The sequence below is a fragment of the Carcharodon carcharias genome, chromosome 13 (assembly GCF_017639515.1).
Source record: "Carcharodon carcharias isolate sCarCar2 chromosome 13, sCarCar2.pri, whole genome shotgun sequence".
In the NCBI taxonomy this organism is placed as follows: Eukaryota; Metazoa; Chordata; class Chondrichthyes; order Lamniformes; family Lamnidae; genus Carcharodon; species Carcharodon carcharias.
This window is the reverse complement of record NC_054479.1, coordinates 121,652,872-121,673,290: the sequence shown is the minus strand read 5'-3', so window position 1 is coordinate 121,673,290 and position 20,419 is coordinate 121,652,872. Positions and strand designations below refer to the sequence as shown.

At 42.7% G+C, this 20,419-nt stretch overlaps 1 protein-coding gene across 2 annotated transcripts; it reads left to right on the top strand.

The window, feature by feature from the left end:
* The first annotated feature begins 17 nt into the window (after positions 1–17).
* gcc1 (GRIP and coiled-coil domain containing 1) lies at positions 18–20,415 on the top strand. Of its 2 annotated transcripts, none has more exons than XM_041203649.1 (3): positions 18–153; positions 3,329–4,402; positions 17,477–20,415. In XM_041203649.1, exons 2-3 carry the CDS (start codon positions 3,365–3,367, stop codon positions 18,788–18,790), a joined length of 2,352 nt encoding a protein of 783 aa, XP_041059583.1. In that variant the 5' UTR covers positions 18–153; positions 3,329–3,364; the 3' UTR covers positions 18,791–20,415. The 2 variants fall into 2 exon arrangements, with proteins under 2 accessions (XP_041059583.1, XP_041059584.1); XM_041203650.1 differs by lacking the exon at positions 18–153 and adding an exon at positions 270–387.
* Positions 20,416–20,419: the final 4 nt, after the last annotated feature.

Here is a 20,419-nt window from a genome sequence, read left to right as displayed (position 1 = left end):
CGGCGCCGTGGTGACCTTTCACCCTCAGCTCTGTGACCTTCTCAAAATGGCGTCTTTCCAGTTCCATTGGCGACGTCAGCGAAGGTGTTCTGGCCTCGGCGTTTCGGTCTTGCACTGAAGGCGCCAATCAGCCCGGAGAGGAGGTGGACCTCGGTGAGGAATCGGGCCTATTTGTTTTGTGGGCGACGTAAAGTGGCTTTAGTTGGGTGAGAGGGAAAACTGGACTCCGGTCAGTTGGCCAAGCACGGCCTTGGGTCGGAGGGTCGTGACTCCCACAGAGTCGGTACTGCGGGAGTGCTGTACTGCCGGAGGGGAGGCTTTCGTTTACCTGAGGCCCTGTCTCAAGTGGGAATAAAAGATCGCATGACCATTTTGAACAAAAACAAGGTAGTTCCCTCGCCCCAGTTAATGCCAACTTTCTTATATTCACCCTCAAGCAACATCACTGAAAGATAATCTGGCCATTATCAAATAATGGTTTTGGGAATCTTGCTGTGCGCAAATTGTTCTCTACAACAGCGATTGCATTTCGAAAAGTGTTTCATTGACTGCAGAGCATTTTAAGGCATCCTGAGTTCGTGAAAGGCGCCACAAATATGTGATTAAGTCTTTTGAAGAAAGAAATTCAGAGCTTGTGTGAATTGCGCCTTTCTTGACATCAGAACGTCCCGAAGCACTTTTTTCACAGCCAATGAGCACCTCTATACTACAGTAATGTAGTTATTGTTGTAATGTAGGAAATACCGCAGCCAAATTGAACACAGCAAGGTTCCACAAACAGCAATGTGATGATCAGATAATCTGTTTATTTAGTGATGTTGATTGAGGGATAAATGAGGGTCAGGACACCATCAGAATTCCCCTGCTCTTCTTCAGAATAGTGCCATGAGACCTTTTACGTCCAACAGAGAGGATAGCCAGGGTTCCGGTTTAACAGCTCATCCGAAAGACAGCAACTCCAACCATGCAGTATTCCTTCCATACTGCCTCCCACAGAGCAGTGCTCTCTTAGCCCTGCACTTCTGACAGTGCCATGTTCCCTCTGCATTGTGCTGGAGTGTAGGCCTTTTTTGTTGCCAAGTCTCCAGAGTAGGACTTGGACCCACCCAACCTTCTGACTCAGAGATGAGAATACTACCAAATAAGCCATGCCTGATGTAATAAACTGCCCTGGGGCACCTCACAGGAGCATAATCAGCCAAAAGCTGGCACTAAGCCAAGGTAGGCAATGTTGGACTAGGTGACCGAAAGCTTGGCTGAAGAGGTAGGTTTGGACAATCAATGTGCAGAAGGAGAAGTTGGAGTGGTTTAGGGAGGGAATTTCAGAGCTTAGGGCCTAGACAGCTGATGACACGGCCGCCATTGGTAATAAAAATTGACAATCATAGAATCAGAATGATACAGCATAGTAGGAAACGATTCAGCCCATCAAGACTGCGTGGCTCTTTGGTAGAGCTACCCAATTAATCACACACCCATGCTTGTTGCTCATAGCACAGTACAATTTTCCCCCGATTCTATTAAATCTGCTTCTACAACAACCCTTTCAGAACAACAATTCTCTATGTAAAAAAAAATTGTCATGACTGGTTCCTATGGTTCTTTTGTCAGTCACCTTAAGTTTGTGTTTTCTGGTTACCAATATTTTTGCCACTGGAAATAGTTTCTCCTTATTTACTCAGTCAAAACCATTCATGAGTTTGAACGCCTCTATCAAGTCTCCTCTTAACCTTCTCTGCTTTAAGGAGAATAAACCCAGTTTCTCCATATAACTGAAGTCCCTCTTGCCTGGTACCATTCTAGTAAACATCTTTTGCATCCTTTGCAATGCCATGATGTTTTCCTAAAGTTTGATGCCCAGAATAGAACACAGTATTCCATCTGGGGCCTAACTAGTGTCTTATAAAGGTCCAATATTACCTCCTTGCTTTTGTACTCTATTCCTCTATTAATAAAACCAAGGCTCTCGTATGCTTTAGCAACAGCTTTCTCAACTTGTCCAACCATCTTCAAAGATTAGTGTAGGTGCACCCACGAGGTGTGTCTGTTTCTGTTCCCCTCTAAAATTGTACCATTTAATTCATACTGTGAATCCCTAGTTCATGAGTCCTCACCCAAGGGAAACATCCTCCCAATATCTATCCCGCCAAACTCCTTAAGAATTTTGTTTGCTTCAATGGGATTATCTCTTGTTCTTCTAAATTCTAGGGAATATAGGCCTATTCTACTCAATCTCTCCTCATAGGACAGTCTAGGAATCTGTCTTTGTTCCATGCCTTTTAAGACAATTATATCCTACCTTATGGAAGAAGACCAAAACTGTACACAGTACTCTGGGTGTGGTCTCACCAAGACCTCATGCAATTGCAGTCAGACTACTCTTGTACTCCAATCCATCCGTAATAAAAACTAACAAACTATTTGCTCTCCCAATTCTTTGCCAGACTTGCATGTTAACTTTCTTTGAATTGTATACAAAGGCACTCAGGTCCATCTGTTTGCCAACATTTCAGAGTCTCTCACCTTGTATAAAGTTCTGCTTTTCTATTTTCCCTACCAAACTAGATAATCTTGCATGTCTCCACATTATATTCCATCTGTCACATTATTTCCCACTCACTTAAGTTGTCTATATCCTTTTACAGCTTCCTTGCAACTTCTTCACAACTTTATTTCCCACCTAACTTTGTATCATTAGCAAACTTGGTTCTATTACATGTGGTCCCCACATATAAATCATTGATAAAATATTGTAAATAGCTCAGGCCCAAGCACTGATCCTTGTGGTATCCAACTAGTTACAACCAGTAACCCAAAAATAACTAATTTATTCCTATTCACTGTTTTCTGCCCATTAACTAAATCTAAATCCATACTAATAGATTACTCCTAGTTTTGAGTAATAACCAATTTATCAAATGCTTTTTGAAAACCCAAATATAGTATATCCACTGGTTTCCCCTTATCTATCCTGCAGAATTTGAAATTGTACTTCAGTGATCTATTGAAAATTGGACAGAGTGTAGAACATTTGGCTGATTTACTCTGGCTCATTTTCCCTACTACCAAAGATCAAATTCACCCCCTGACTTTTTCAGTTACCTGTCTGTCAACAGTGTGGGTATTATTTCTCCCCCTCTTAATTTTATGCTCCTTTCCTGACTGACTTCTGCTGTGAGTTAATTCTTAAAAGGCCTCTCTCTCCTGGTCCACATAGAGGAAAAGAGTTTGTCACCTTTCACCTGCCCACTATTTTGCTGTACTGAAACAGAGTACAAGAGATTGATGTGTTTTTATCAGATAATATTTCTTTTCCTCCTTGTTACAGATGGGCTCCTCGCTTTGAGATCCACTTTGAACTGACATGGAGAAGTTTGGTGTGAACTTTGGTGGTGGCCCCAGTAAGAAAGAACTTTTGGATACAATTGAAGCACAGAAGAAGCAGCTATTCCAATACCAGACACGCCTGAGAGATGTTGTCCGTGCTTATAAAAGCCTCCTCAAAGAAAAGGAGGCATTGGAAGCTAGTTTGAAAGTCCTTTCTGTTTCTCAAGAGGTGGATAAGATTTTACAGAATGTAGGCCCTGGAAGTACAGTCTCTGACCTTGGAGATGACCAGAGCTCAGTCCATAGCGAGGACAGTGTGGGGACAATGAATAGTATGGACACAGCAGCTAGTTTGACCAATAGCACCAAGGGAGAATTAAATGATGAAGATAAGGGCTCAGTGGAACTGGTGGCTGGAGGAACCTCTTCCCCAAAATCTGAGGAAGCTAATGGTTCTGAAAGTGGTATTAGTGTTGGGAGTGGGGAACAACAGAGTCACAGTGACACTGATAAAATGATACAGTTGAAGAGTCAGTTGGCAACTCTGACCAATGCTTTGGCCACTGTCACACAGGAGAAATCACGAATGGAGGCCTCCTATTTAACAGACAAGAAGAAAATGAGGCAAGAGCTAGAAGACTTGACCCAGAGGTTTGAAGAAGAAAGCACCAAATATGAAACAGAGATGAATAAAGTCCAAGATCAGCTCACAGAGGCCAAAGCTCGTATCATTACCCAGCAACACGAACGAAGCCGGGAGCAGAGTGACCATGCCTCAATGCTTCACGAGCTTCAGAAGTTGCTGCAGGAAGAGAGAGCTTTGCGGCAAGATGTGGAACTGCAACTAGAAGATACGAGGGATATGTTGACATCAAAAAGCCACGCTGCAGACAGGGTGGATGACTGTGAATCTCAAATTAAGCATCTGAGTCGGGCAGTAGATGAGATGAAATGTGCGTTACGGCTTGCTGAAGAAGAGAAGAGAAGACCAGATCCACGTGTACAAGAATTGGAGGAAGAAATGACTGAGACAAAGGCTCATTATCAGGCACAGCTTCAGCTGGAAATAAAGAAGGTAGAGTGTGAACCTCATATCAGCAAATGGTCATGGACCTTCTTATCCAGATTCTTTTACTGTGTCTTCCTACATTAAATATGTGAAAATATTTAGCACTGTAAGCAGTTCTGAATATATTCTATAAGCCAGTCCCTATTTTGATCACCATTTTTTCCCAGGTTAGTGGATACAAATCCTCTTCCTGCAATTATTTTGCACACTTTATCACCCTATAATCAATGTCCAATACTGTTGCAAAGCCTTTTATTTTTTTCTGCTAAATTCAGAGAGACTTGTTCTAAACACCATCTTCAATAATATTCCATCTTTTGTGATCTTAGTAATTAATATTCCATCTTTTGTGGCCTGAGTAATGTCACCCCTCTTTCCTTTTTCTTTTCTCTGTTCCTTCTGAAAATCTTCTATATGGGAATGTATTTTGCCAGTTCAGGCATGGCTGAAATAATTTTTCCCAAAGTTGTGGCGTTGTACCTCTTAATGGCTTTTAAGAGCATCGTACCTGTGACCTTATTTGTCTGTGGGATGTAAGTGTCACTGGCAAGACCAGCATTTATTATCCATCTCTCATTGCACTTGAGAAGGTAGTGAGCTGCTGCCTTGAACCTCTCAGTCCATGTGGTGTAGGTATACCCACCTTGCAGTTAGGAAAGGTGTTCCATGATTTTAATCCAACGACAGTGAAGGAACGGTGTTATAGCTCCAAGTCAGGATGGTGTGTCACTTCGACAGGCTCTTGCCATGCATCTGCTATCCTTGTTTTTCTAAATGATAGCAGATGTTGTGGGTTTGGAAGGTGCTGTCGAAAGACCCTTGGCGATTTGCTGTAATGCATCTTGTCGATGGTACACACTGTGGCCACATCCGCCTGTGGAGTATGGAGTGAATATTCAAGGGGATGGATGGGGTGCCAGTCAAGTGGCCTGCATTGCCCTGGATGGTGTTGAGCTTCTTGTTGGAGCTGCATTCATCCAGGCATGTATTCCCAGCCTCAGAATGAAGACTGCTGTTGTAGGCACAGTATTTATATGGCTGGTCCAGTTAGGTTTCTGGTCAATGGCAACCCCCAGAATGTTGCTGATGGGAAATTCAGAAATAGTAATGCCCTTGAATGTCATGGGGAGATGGGTTGGATTCTTTCATTGGAGATGGTCATTGCCTTGCACATATGTGGTGCGAATGTTACTTGCTGTTACAGTACATCAGAATGTTGTCCAGGTCTTGCTGCATGCTAGTACAGACTGCTTCAATATCTGAGGATTTGTGAATGATACTGAACACTGTGCAATTGTCAGCAAGCAACCCCCATTTCTGCCCTTATGTTGGAGGGAAGATCATACCTCCTAATGGTTCTTAGTGCTTCTAGTTTCCTGATTTTTATACCTAATGCTTTGTGCATCTGTGCATGTATGTTTCAAGCCTATCTCATTGTTAGTTCTGGATGTCCTCCTTAAAATCATTGAACAGTGGAGCACAGAAGGAAGCTGTTCGACCCATTGTGCCTCTGTCAGCTTTTTAAAAGAATTATCCAAGAGCCTCAGCTCTTTCCCCATAGCCCTGCAAATGTCTTCACTTCAATTATTTCTCCAATTCCTTGCTGAAAGTTATTATTTCTCTTCTATTTTTCTTCCTTCTTCCTCCATTATATATATTCTTTGGCTCTTCCCCATCCATTCTAATGTAAACCTGTTTATTCCATTCCTGTTCTCCCTTGGACTTTGTGGCTGGTTTGGTTCAGATTCAATAGATCCCACCCCCGCCCCAATCCCCATCCCCCCAATTAGTCGTCATTTTCAAATCTGGTCTTCATGCCTCAAAGATGTGAAGCTGTGATACCTCTCATTATGCTATGCATTCAGCTGGCTCATCTTTCTCTGCATCATGTGTTTAAATTAGCCAGCGCATGTCTAAGAATACTGGCTGTATATTGGTTAGTTTGCCTCCTACTTATTCCATGTATAAGACTACATCTTCATTCTACCCAGGTAAGACATTGGTAGACTAAGGAAAGGGTCTTGCACAGGGGGATTTGAACTGCTCAAAATTCCGCTCACGCAATTCATCTCTCTGATTCTAGGGAAGTAGCATCAATCACTGTCTCCCGCTATTAGCACTGCTTTCCTATGCACATTGGTCCTACATAGTATTGTACTCAAGGAGACTTGTTCACATTATCTTGCCTTAAGCAAAAAAAAGGGCCTTTTTATACTGATCTTCATAATCCATACTGATGTCTGGTTAAATGCACTGTGGTATCAATCTGTAGCAGAAGATGTTACCTGGTCATATGGAATTGACTGAGGAAAGACATAAAATGTGATATTAAGGGGCTGGATACAGAGTAGGGAAAATATTCAATGCAGAATCCTTTTCTCATGTATCTTGAATGTATTATTTGAGATTAGTCTCTTACCTGTAAATGTAGATCTTCAATAAACTTCATCCTTGAAGAGCTACAGATTTTAAAAATCAAATAGAGGTCCATTACTGGCTCAGTTGTCACCTTCAATAGTGCAGACAACAAAAGCCAACAATTATTCTGACCCCACCCCCCTACTCCACTCCTAAATGTCAATCAGGGCTTACCATTCATTTGCTGATCATATAGCACATAAACACTGGTGGTTATTTAGATGGAGGAAAATCTGAATCCAAGTAAGTCAAATTTGATTTGTTGAAATTGTATATTTTTATGGATTCCTTTTTTCTCTGGATTGTCACAACAAGAAATAATTCTGAGAAATTCAGTTTTGATTAATTGGGAATAATCTTCTATTACAATAACCTGAAGATGAAAGTAAAATAAAATACATATCTGGGTTGGTGCTCCATGAATCCTCTATTACTATGCCTTAATCTGAGTTGGTGACCCACGACTAATGTATCAATATGCCTTTGTTTGGGTCGGTGGCCCATGACTCCTCCATCATTGTGCCTCTATCTGGGTTAGTGACTTATAGAAACTTCGAGTTTTATTTCACATGCAGAACTTTTCATCACAGATCCAGGCCATGCGGTATGAAGTCTTATAATTGATCGAATTGTTGTACTCCTGTTTCTGTATAGTATTGCCAATATTTATAATAAACCCAGTTCATATACTTTAACCTGAACTATGCGGTATGCCAGGGTGGTTTGGACAGATCTAGAGGTTTGTGGGAGGTATTTTTCAGGTGCACATCTCAATGATAGAGGGCTATTTATTTGTCTTAAAGAAATGTCTTTTTGCGCATTCAACTTTGCTTCCTAGCAAATCTGAACTTGCCTAAAGGAGCTAATTTTTGAGCTGAGCATTAGTAATAAGTGTTATGCAGTAGCCTGAATTCTAACATGTCTGCTAGTAAAACAGCTCTGTGCAGTTAGGAATCAAGCAATCCTTAACCTGCTGAATAAAGGACATAATTCAGTCAACAAATCAGTAGCATGATATCTGATATTTCAGAATTAGCCATCTCCCCTGAAAGAAAATAACATGGAAATGGAGCCATTTTAAAAATATATTCTTTATGAGATGTGAGCGTCAATGGCTGGGCCAGCATTTTTGTTGTCCATTCCTAATTGCCCCTGAGTAGATGGTGGTGAGCTGCCTTCTTGAACTGCTGCATTCTATGTGATGTAGGTACACCCACAGTGCTATTAGGAAGGGAGTTCCAGGATTTTGACCCAGCGACAGTGAAGGAATGGCGATATAGTTCCAAGTCAGGATGATGAGGGGCTGGAGGGGAACTTCCAGCTGGTGGTGTTCCCATTTATCTGCTTCCCATGTCCCTCTAGAAGTGAGAGGTCGTGGGTTTGGAAGGTGCTGTTGAAGGAATTGCTGCAGTGCATCTTGTAGATGGTGTACACTGCTGCCGTTGTGCATCGGTGGTGGAGAATGTGGAAGTTGAAGGTGGTGGATGGGGTGCCAATCAAGCGGCTCCTTTGTCCTGGATGGTGTTGAACATCTTGAGCATTGTTGGAGCTGCACTCATCAAGGCAAGGCAATTGAAGAGTATTCTATCACGCTTCTGACCCGTGCTTTGTAGATGGTGGACAGGCTTTGGGGAGTCAAGAGGTGAGTTACTCTCCATAGAATTCCCATTCTCTGACCGGCTCTTGTAGCCACAGTATTTATACTCCTGGCCCAGTTTTGTTTCTGGTCAGTGGTAACCCCTAGAATGTTGTTTCTGGGGGCTTCAGCGATGGTAATCCCATTGAATGACAAGGAGAGATGGTTGGATTCTCTCTTATTGGAGATGGTTGTTGCCTGGTACTTGTGTGGCATGAATTTTACTTGCCACTTCTCAGCCTAAGTCTCTGATGTCCAGGTCCTGCTGCATTTGGACATGGACTACTTCAGTATCTGAGGATTTGCGAATGGTGCTGAACATTGTGCAATCATCAGCGAACATCCCCACCTTTTGATGGAGGAAAGGTCATTGATGAAGCAGCTGAAGCTGTTTGGGCCTAGGACACTACTCTGAGGAACTCCTGCAGTGATGTCCTGGAGCTGAGATGATTTACCTCCAACAACCACAACCATCTTCCTTTGTGCTAAGTATGACCCCAACCTGTGGAAAGTTTTCCCCAGATTCCCATTGACTCCAGTTTTGACAGGGCTCCTTGACACTTGGTCAAATGCTGCCTTGATATCGAGGGCGGTCACACTCTTGAGTTCAGCTCTTTTGTCCATGTTTGGACTAAGGCTGCAATGAAGTCAGGAGCTGAGTGGCCCTGGCAGAACACAAACTGGGCATCAGTGAGCAGGCTATTACTGAGTAAGTGCTGCTTGATAGCACTGTCAACGATGCCTTCCATCACTGCTGATGATCAAGACTAGACTGGTGGGACGGTAATTGACTGGGTTGGATTTGTCCTGCTTTTTGTGGATAGGACATACCAGGGAAATTTCCACATTGCCTGGCAGATGCCAATGATGCAGCTGTACTGGAACACTTTGGCTAGGACCGTGGCAAGTTCTGGAGCACAAGTCTTCTTGTTAAAACACTGTTGATTAACAAGGGAGTCAAAGGTTATCAGGGGTAGGTGGAATGTGGAGTAGAGGCCACAATCAGCTCAGTCATGATCTTATTGAATGGCAGAGCGGGCTAGAGGGGCCGGATGGCCTACCCCTGTCCTAACTTGTATGTTGTCAAGGCCCATAGCCTTTGCAGTATCCAGTGACTTCAGCCGTTTCTTGATATCATGTGGAGTGAATCGAATTGGCTGAAGACTGGCATCTGTGATGCTGGGGACCTCAAGAGGAGGCCGAGATGAATCAACCTCTTGGCTTTTCTGGCTGAAGGTTGTTGCAAATTCTTCAGCCTTGTTTTTTGCATTGATGTGCTGGGCTCCCCCACCATTGAAGATGGGATATTTGTGGAGCCTTTTCCTCTAGTTAGTTGTTCAATTGTCCACCACCATTCACAACTGGATGTGGTAGGACTGCTGAGCTTAGATCTGATCCGTTGGTTATGGAATTGCTTAGCTCTGTCTAGCACTTGCTGCTTTTGCTGCTTGGCATGCAAGCAGCCCTGTGTTGTAGCTTCACCTGGTTGAGACCTTATTTTTAGGTGTGCCTGGTGCTGCTCCTGGCATGCCCTCCTGCACTTTTCATTGAACCAGGGTTGATCCCCTGGCTTGATGGTAATGGTAGAGTGAGGGATATGCCGGCCCATGAGGTTACAGATTGTGGTTGTAAACAATTCTGTGGCTAATAGCCCACAGCACCTCATGGGTGCCCAGTCTTGAGTTGTTCTATCTGTTCTGAATTTATCCCACTTAGCACAGTATTAGTACCACACAACACAATGGAGGGTATCCTCAATGTGAAGGCAGGAATTTGTCTCCACTAGGTTCGTGTGGTGGTCACTCGTACCAACACTGTCATAGACAGATGCATCTGCGACAGGTAGATTGGTGAGTACGAAGTCAAGTATGGTTTCCCCTCTTGTTGATTCCCTCACAGCCTGCCGCAGTCTAGTAGCTATGTGCTTTAGGACTTGACCAGCTCAGTCAGTAGCAGTGCTACTGAGCCACACTTGGTGATGGATGTTGAAGTCCTCCACCCAGAGTACATTCTGTGCCCTTGCCACCTCAGTGTTTCCTCCAAGTGATGTTCAACATGGAGGATACTGATTCAGTATCGGTGTGTTGGTGATGGGGGCAGTACGTGGTAATCAACAGTAGGTTTCCTTGCCCATGTTTGATCCGATGCCTTGAGACTTCATGGGGTCCAGAGTCAATGTTGAGAACTCCCAGGGCAACTCCATCCTAACTGTATACCACTGTGCCACTACCTCCTGTTGGTTGGACTGGACATACCCAGGGTTGGTAGTGGTGGTGTCTGGGACATTGTCTGTAAGGTATGATGCCATGAGTAAGACTATGTCAAGCTTGACTAATCTGTGGAACTGCTTTCCCAATTTTAGCTTGTTTTGCCATTGTCATTTCCGGTACCTAGGTCGATGTCGGGTGATCTGTCCGGTTTCATTCCTTTTTGTAGACTTTGTAGTGGTTCAACTGAGTGGCTTGTTAGGCCAATTCAGAGGGCATTTAAGAGTCAACCACATTGTTGTGGTCTGGAGTCACATTTAGGAGACATATACCAGACTAGGTAAGGACAGCAGATTTCCTCTCCTAAAGGACATTAGTGAACCAGATGGGTTTTTACAACAATTGACAACATTTCATGGTCACTATTACTGAGACCTCTTTTTAATTCCATATTTTTATTAACTGAATTTAAATTCCATCATCTGCTGTGGTGGGATTCGAACCCATGTACCCAGAGCATTAGCCTAGGCCTCTGGCTTACTAGTCCAGTGACATTACGCTACTGCCTCCCTTAAGTGGTGGTGTTGAGAAAGTACATTGTATATGTAGAGGGAGATCTGTTTTACATTTGGCTGAGTCCCAAAACTAAATAGTGTGACCATAGCAGAATGGGGATTGGTGAGAAAATTCCATATTTTGCACTTCCACCATAACATCCTCGATTTTCATTTCTCTGCTGAAGGCCCTGGGATAGTTTCATCTGTACTAGTCTTTTACCCGAGTGACCAGATGTGAGCCTGGACTGTGAATGTCAGAAGGCTGTTCCACTCTGATGGTCTCTCATGCCCACGTGACATTCCGACATTGCAGTGGGAATCATTAGACAGCCATTAGGAGTTGGCTGGATTTCCTTTCCACTCCCTGGACCCAGCTGAAATCTGCTAACTTGACTCCTTAACAGCATTATCATTGAATCATTGTCATAGAATAAATCCGCAGAGAAGGAAACTTTTTGGCCCGTTGTGCCTGTGCTGCCTCTTTGAAAAGTCTGACTAATTAGTCCCACTCCCCAGCTCTTTCCCCAAAGCCCTGCAATTTTTTCCATTTTAAGTATTCATCCAGTTTTCTTTTGAAAGTTGTTATTGAATCTGTTTGCTCTTAGATAGTGCATTTGTGCTGCGCCAAAATGTTTTCCTAATGTCAATTCTGATTCTTTTGCTGATTACCTTAAGTTTGTGTTTTCTGGTGACTGACCCTTTTACTCTCCCAAAGCCCATCATGATTTTAAACACCTCTATTAAATTTCCCCTTAACCTTCTGTGCTGCAAGGTGATCAACTCCAGTTTCTCTAGTTTCTCCATGTAAATGAAATCTCTAATTTTTGGTACAATTCTAGTGAATCTAAACAAGGGAGAGGAACAGAGGGATCTGGAGGTACAGATGCACAAATCACTAAAAATTAATAAGGCACACTGGCAGTACTGTGAGTAGTTTTGGTCTTCACATTATAAATAGATTATAGAGGCACTGGAGAAGGTGCGAAGCAACTTTATTAGAATGATACCAGAACAGAGGTTACACCTGAAAGAAAGATGAACAGGCTAGGGCTCTTTTCTCTAGAAAAGGGAAGACTGAGGGGTGAGCTGATGAAAATCTTCAAGGTTATAAAAGGGATGGGATAGACAAAGAGAGGATGTTACAACTTGTGGAGGAAGCTTGAAAACCTCTATTGTGTCAACTCTTTACACCTCTGTTTGAAGGACAACAGTCCTAACTTTCCCGATCTCTCATTATAACTGAAGTCCTTCTTCTCTGGTAACACCCTGGAAAACCACCTCTGTATCCTCTGGAGCATACTGAAGGCTTTATGGATCATTTTAAAGGGGATAGTTAACTCTGTCCAGTCCTCTTGCAATTCTGTATGAGGGTGGGTGGGTCCAGTCTAGTTGGTATCCCTCTGCTGGTCAGTTCTGTGATGGGTACAGTGTCTTTTGGGACACTACTGCCCGCTGGAGGATGGTCAGCTCTTGCGGTACCTCCTGGTGGCTTATCAACTGGGTGAGGCACCATCCACACTCTTTCTGGGCTAATTTGGGAACTTTCTGCGCCATATTTAAAATTGCTATAAAATGGTTAGTGAAATCAATCACTGGTTTCCTGGCCGGGGCCTTTGGCTTTGGAGAGGGTGCTGTCCTAATACTTTCCATGTCCTCTGGAACATCACTGCCCTTGAGTGGAGGTGGAGCTTCAGCTCCACTTCCTGGTAGCTTTTTGACTGAGGGAGTCATCTCCCTCCCTATCTGCTGGGAACCCTCTTTGTCCCTATTTAATGCCGGAAAGAGAGTTTCAGCCAGCCATGTTTCAGGCAAGTCCTTAACCTTTTCCATTCCGGGCTTAATAACCTGTCTTTTTTCAGGATCTTCGGCTGTGTGGGGCATCTGCCTCATTATTTATTTCCCTGCTTTAGGACTTCTCTGCTCCCTATTTAATTTGTGGATATTTGGGAAATCTATTTCCGATTCTAGGGAGGGGCCTTCTGTGGACCCCATTAATTTTACTGGCCTGGCTTCAGCCTTGCTAGCTTCGAGCAGCTTTTGCTTGAGGTCTATGGGTGCTACACCACCCATTTGGACCTTTGGACCTTCTCCAGCTTTCTGCCCTTCTGCAGTTTTCTGCTGCTTGATATTGGCAATTTTTTTTCACTGGCTAGCACCTGGCTGCCAGCCAGATTGTTCCCAAAGAGGAAATCGATTCCTGCTACTGGTAGCTTAACGAGAATTTCTACTGTAACAGGGCCTGAAACAAGGTCACACTCTAGGTGGACCCAATGCAGGGGTGCAAACACCAACCCTTCTCCCACTCCACTGATTGGTGCTTTTGCCTTCAGGGAGGACTCGGGGTTTAGGTTTCTCTCCAACATTAAGGACTGAGTGGCCCCTGTGTCCCAGAGAGATACCACAAACTTACTCACATTTTGGGCTGGGTAGGGGGAACACTGTTTCAGGAAGGACAAAACTCTGGAAGTTCTTTGGGAGTTTATCTGGCTCAGATTCAGAAAGGACAAAACTCTGGAAGTTCTCTGGGAGTTTATCTGGCTCAGATTCAGAAAGGACAAAACTCTGGAAGCTCTCTGGGAGTTTGTCCGGCTCAGAGTGCATCGTGCCATGCCCTCCAAAGGGGTAAGTTTCTGTAGTGAGAGTCTCTGCTGCACTATCCATTGGGGCATCCTTCAGGAGACTACTTGTGAAGCCCTGCTAGGCCAACTGGCTTGCCTCTCAATCTCTAGCACTCGGGTCTGAAATGGCCTATTTTGTTACAATGAGAATGCACCGGTCTCTGGGAATTCTCCTTTTGGGTTACAGGGGGAGACTTCTCACACCCTCTTTTGTATTTTCTTTTCTGGGCAGGGGCCCTTACCTCTCTAGATCGTGCTGCCTCTCTTACCAATATTCACAATATAGTTTGGAAAGGGCCTGTCTGAGTTTACAGGCTCATGGTTGAGGTCATAGCTGTCTGCTGTGACTGCTGTACTTCTGGCTGTGAGGATTCTTTGCTCCTCGAGGTGTATTCGAAAGTTGGAGGGTTGGCAATTCTTGAATTCATTCAACAAATTGAAGGCTTCACAGGTGCGTAAGATTTTTAGGGATCTTATCCATTGGTTGAACGCAGTTTGTTTCAGCCGTTCAACCTCGATGTAGGTTTGGGTTGGCTTCTTTTGAGCGTTCACGAATTGCTGGTGGTATGCCTCTGGGGCTAACCCATAGGCATTCGTCTGCTCATAATTTAGGAACACCTCGGAAGGCAGCATGGAGTAGACCTTTTGGGCTCTCCCTGACAGCTGCCCTTGAACTAAAAGTGTCCAGATCTCTGAGGGCCATTTTAGCTGTCCTACTATTTTCTCAAAGGTGGTTAAAAAATGACTCCACATCACGCTCTTTAAATTTGGGAAGGATTTTCACATACTTGAGGGCCTCCGAGAGGGTTCTGGGTTAGGGGGATAGAAGATGCTGCCAGGTAGAGAGAGATTTTCCCTTGCAGTGGCTAGCTGTCTGCTTTCTCTCTCTGTCGCTCCCTTTGAGCTGCTAACTCCATTTCCAATTTTTGGAACTGGAATTCTCTTTCCTCCTCACCTTTCCTCTCTCTCTCTCTTCCCTTCTCCCGAGATTCTGGGTGCAATTTAAGCTTTTCCAGCTTGAAATTGGCTTAGGGAGGGGATTCGGAGTCATGAGCGAGCACTTCATCTAACTGCTTTATTGGTGATGTCAGATTCAGACGTTCTACCAATGCTAGGATTAGTTTGTTTCTTTTGATTTTGTTGGGCAATTTGAACTGTACTTCTGTAGCTACAACTTTCAATTGATCTGTGCTAAGGACTGCCAAAGTTTAAATTCTCTTGCTGAACAAACATTTGGGCATCAAACATTGCCGTTTCCTTAGTGTTAGGACAAGGAATTTGCCATGTTAAATTACTTGCCTTAAAGTTAGTTCAAGCCACTGAATTTTCCCTCTTTTTTTTGTCTTCCAATTGACTCTTATCTCAAAATTGGCTTGTCTCTTAAATTTGGACTCTGGTCAAATTCAAATTGGATCAATCCCAGATGTGATTTCTCCCAATTTCTGTTCTGGACAGGAGGGGGATTAATTTAAACAGCCCTGATTTCTCCTCTCACTACCTCTCTGTGAACAGAAAGGTGTTTTTGATTTCTGATTTCCCCTTTACAAGTAGTGGCATGTTGTCCCCAACCCTTCAGTTTGGAGTGATCCAACCTTCTATTAAGCAAACTCGAGATAAGGTAAAATAAGGGGGTTTGTTTATTTTACAGACGTTATAAAACACCAGAAAGGGGTTTCGCAACATCTGCCCCTTTTTGCACTCATAGAATAAAGAAGGGATAAGGGAAAGAAAGGGTTTGGGCAAGACCACAATAAAAATAAGAGTTATGGTTTCACATGAGTCCAGAGTCCAGAATCAAAAAGTCCTGTGGCGTCCTCCTTCAGAAGTTAGTAGGCTGAAACTGTTGCAGGATTATCCAACTTTCCAGAAGCGAGGAATTCCACAATGGAAGAAGGCACGTAGAGATGAATGAGTCTTATAGGCATCGATACAGGAGTTCCAATATTCCAGTAGTAAAGGCCAGGCAATTTACGTGGACAGAGCTCTTTCTGCTGCTACTTGTTAGTTGGTAAAATGGTAGACTGCCTAGGTTCAGTTTCACATGGGAATATTATAGGTTCTAGCAGCTTGGGGGGAGGTAATGTGACATAACTCCCACTTCTTCTCCTGGATATTGGACGAAGGATGCATTTTCCCAGGTCTGGAATCTTGAGGTGTTTAATAGAGAAGTCAGGGTCCCTTTTATCCGTTCAGACATGCCATCTCCGTTTCTTTCTAGGCCATTGGAGTGATATTGGGTAAGGGTCAAGTGGAACAAGTGCCCTCCTTTGACTAATACAAAATAAAAATCTTGGATAGAGTATTAATTTGATCCTTATCAACGAAGGCCGATAACGCCCTGCATTACCCACTAATTGTAGAGGCTTCAAACAACCAGAGCTTCCATTGTGGCAGTTAAGAAATGGTCATTTGTGGGCTGACACTAAACAACCAGAAAAATTTAATGGATTGTTGTTTTCATAATTCAACTGGTTGATTAGTATCCTTAAGGGAAGGGAATCTGTACCTCATTGTGTCTACCTCTGATTTCCACACTACAAACAAGATACAAGCCAAATTAGAGATAAAAGTCAACTGGAAGACAAAAGAGAGAAAATTCGGTGGCTTGATCTAACTTTAAGACAAGTAACAACACAGCAAATTCCTTGTCCTAACACTAATGTTTAATGCCCAAATGTTTGTTCAGCAAGAGAATTTAAACAGGGATTCTTTGGCAGTCCTTAGCACAGATCAATTTAAAGTTGTAGCTACGGAGGTACAGTTCAAATTGCCCAACAAAATCAAAAGAAACAAACTAATCCTGACGTCGGTAGAACATCTGAATCTGACATCACCAATAAAGCCTTGATTTTAAAATTCTCATCCTCGTTTTCAAATCCCTCCATGTCCTGGCACCTTCCTATCCGGCTGCAGGCCTACAGCCTCCAAGATCTCTGCACTAATTCAGTTCTGACCTTGAGTATCCATTATTTTAATCCCCACTGAGCTGCCTTGGCCCTAATTTCTGGAATTCCCTCCCTAAACCTCTCTGGCTCTACCTCCCCTCCTTTAAGGTGCTCCTTAAAGCCCACCTCCTTGACCAAGCTTTGGTCATCTGACCTAATATCTCCTTATGTGGCTCAGTGTCAAACTATGTTAGCAGCACTGTCTAAATCTAACTTCTTGTGCTCCAGTGCTGATTAGTTTGTTTTTATTTTTATATTCTTGATCCATTGTGCTGCTCCTAGAAACGATCTCTTTTGTCCCCTTTATCCCCCATCTTGTTTCTAATCTCGGTCACAATAACTCTTCCTCCCAGTGGTGGACATTATAAAGTTATAATGCACTTTATAACGATGTGCATTGTTATAGAGATGATTTTTTATCTTCTGCCATCCCTGTCCATTCTGCCAAGCTCACTATTCAAATTGTACCTTAGTTTTGTTTACATTGCCAGCCAAAGAACAGTAAATAGTTCTACTGTGAGAATTATACAGCAACAATGTAAAATGTTGTACAAATTATCAGTAAATGTTAATTCACAGCCTGACATTGTGCTTCTGAGGAGAAGTATGTAATAATCTCCTGTGTCCCTTTTTAATGTTACAAAACAGTTTTTATAATTCATTTGTGGTTAACACTTTTTTTCACTCTCTGTGCTTCAGGCTGCTCAGGCACAGGAACAGCTACGCCATTTTTCTCAAATGGAGGAAGAACGAGTTGCAAATTTGGAAAGTAAAGTCTCTGAGCTTTCTGAGCTTCTTGGCACTTATGACAAGAGCAAACAGAAAGACAAGATGACAATTCATAAACTGAAGGACCGTATAACTCAGTTGGATATGGAGAACAAGACGTTGGCTATTGCTGCTTCCAACAGATCCCCATCAGATCTAACTATAGATGAATCGAATCTTGATGTCAATATTTTAAGAGACAAAATGGAAAAGCTGAAAGGATTGCTAGTGTTGGCAATTCAGAAATCACAGGAACCCTTAGATGTAGAGAAGCTTTGTGAAGTTGATATGACAGGCACACCCGAAACATCAGATGGCGAGAAAGCCTCTGTTTTCTATTATCAACAAGAATTGAAACAGCTGAAGGAAGAGTTTGAACGGTACAAGATGAGGGCTCAAGTTGTGCTCAAAAACAAGAATGCTAAAGATGGCAGTACAACCAAAGAACTGGAGAGTTTGCGCGAACAGCTGGCGGAGCTGAAAGAGAAGTATATTACCCTTAGACTTGTGTGTGATGAAATGGAGACCAAACACACGTGTGATATTGAAGCAAAAAATCTGGATATTGTCCAACTCCAAACAGCTCACAAGAAAGAAATAGAAAAGATAGAAGGCCACTGTCACGAGAGAGTTATTAAACTGGAAGAAGAAATGCACAAGCATAGAGACAGAGCTCTTGCAGTCTTGGCTGAGAAAGACCGAGAGACTGAAACTCTACGCTCGGGCTCTAGTGGGCTATCTAGTCATAGAAACTTTGTTGAGAACAAGTTTTGGTCAGATGGGGAAGGTCCTCAGAATGAAGATCATCTTCAAGAAGATTTCTGTCAAGATATTCTAAAGCAGACTGCTAATTTTTCAGGACCCAACGAACCTACTTTTCTTCACTATGCAGAACAGCTGGCTCGAAAGGAGCTTGAGGTCACAACACTGAGAAAGCAGAAACACCAAATGGAAGCTGTGGTTCATGAGCTGGAGGACAGCCTTCTGATGGAGAAAGAAAAACACAAAGAAGATGTAGAAGTTCTTCAAGACGAGATACAGAAACATCTCAGGGACAAGAAACGTGAAGGAGCAAACTTGGAGTATGTGAAAAATGTAACCTACAGATTCCTGACCTTGCCAGATGCCCTAGGTCGCCAGCAGACATTAACTGCCATTCTCACTGTCCTGCACTTTAGTCCTCAGGAGAAGCAAAATGTGATGAAACAGCAAGCCAGCAGCTGGTGGGGTTCTGGCAAAAGATGATTTCCACAGAGTTTATTCTGGACTATTGTAATTATTTGCAGTTGGTTATTTAATCCAAAAATCCACTTTTTCAGGTCTTTCTTACTAATAGAGTTTTGTAGTGGGGCATTTCTGTTTCTGTAAGCACTGTAGCTTAGTGTCACTGCCATTATCCAGAAAATAAAAATCTCCTAAAGCACTTCTATCTGCCTAACCAGTAACAGTGCTGTATTTCATAACAATGTAGTCGGAATGGTCTGTAAACTAGTTATCACTATGTAGCAATTTTGAGAGGATTAAGGACATGAAACTAACATGAGACTTTAAAAAATGGGTTCCTGTAAAGGTTTTTGAATAAAGTTTCCCAAAGACCTGCTTCAAACTTTGCAGCCAAAAAGCTTTGCTTTGTAAAATAGCATCCTTGTTGATGACATAATCTTTCTTTTTTATTACTGTGTCTGTACTGGAAGCTAAAGGGCCAGTGAGCTCTGTTTTTTTTTCCTCTAGTTCTCTCCTGATCCTTTTGATGTGAAGATTTTGTCTCTGTGCTCTTCAGCACAGGGGTCAATTTGCCTTATCGTCTAAAGAGCTTTATTCCTGCTATGAAATATCAGCCAAATAAGTGCCAGTTTTATCTCTGCAAAGAACACTGCTGGGTTGGTGGGTTAATAATGCTGGACTGATTGAGTGTCTATGTTGCTCTCTCCAAACTTAGGCTTGGAATCCTTCCCCACTTCTTAAGAATTCAGTTGTTTATTCAAAAGACACATTTCTACAGGTGGTTCCTGATCACCTGGCATAGCTTCCAAGGCAACTAAAATTGGAGAAAGGATAAAAATGACATTTCTTTGGGATTTCCACTGAAGTCACAGCTAGCTTACAAGATCAATTCTCGATTAGGAAAGTGCCTTGGAATGTTTTAGCAAATTGTTGTAGCTGATTTTAGTGCCCCAACAAAAGGAAAAGTTTAATTTATAGAATCATATGCCATAGGTCATTGGGCCATTGTGCTGGCTCTTTGAAAGAGCTTAATCCCACTTGCCACTTGCATTGTAGTCCTGTGACTGTTTCCTTTTTAAGTATTTATTCAATTCCCTTTTGAATGTTACAATTGAAACTGTTTCCGCCACCTTTTCAGGTAGTGGATCCACTGGACACTTGTCCTTCCTAATTTTGAACACTAATGCACAGGAGTATTATAATTTATTACAATACCCTATAAACCATGGGTACTTTACATTTGTTACTCTAGAATGTGATAGACCCATTTAAATCCATTCAGTCACATCGTATGGACCTTGACTGTAGATTTGCAGTTACTTTCATACCACATTGCTATTCCATGCAGGCATGCTCATTGTGATTTCTCCTTATACCGGAGGTGTGATATGAATTGCTTTGAAATGTGACTGATGTGCAGGATAGCTAATAAAGGTCCCTCGGATAAAGGCAGAGCCTTCTTGATCCAGATTGGCTAGGAGTGTATTGCCCTTTTCATGTCTTGTACTTTATAGAACTGTTTTATAACATTGTACATGGAATTGTAGACTTATGACTCTGTTAGTAATGAATGCATTTGACTTCTTTTGTACATAACCATTCAATTGCAGCATCTATTTGATGTAAAATCAACAGATCAAAAAACACTTC

What these genes read in the sequence shown, in the direction of transcription:
- gcc1 (XM_041203649.1), top strand. Translation starts at nt 3,365, where the DNA reads ATGGAGAAGTTTGGTGTGAACTTTGGTGGTGGCCCCAGTAAGAAAGAA. An exon ending in TTCAGCTGGAAATAAAGAAG is followed by an intron (nt 4,403 to 17,476) that starts GTAGAGTGTGAA and finishes TCTGTGCTTCAG; the next exon opens with GCTGCTCAGGCACAGGAACA.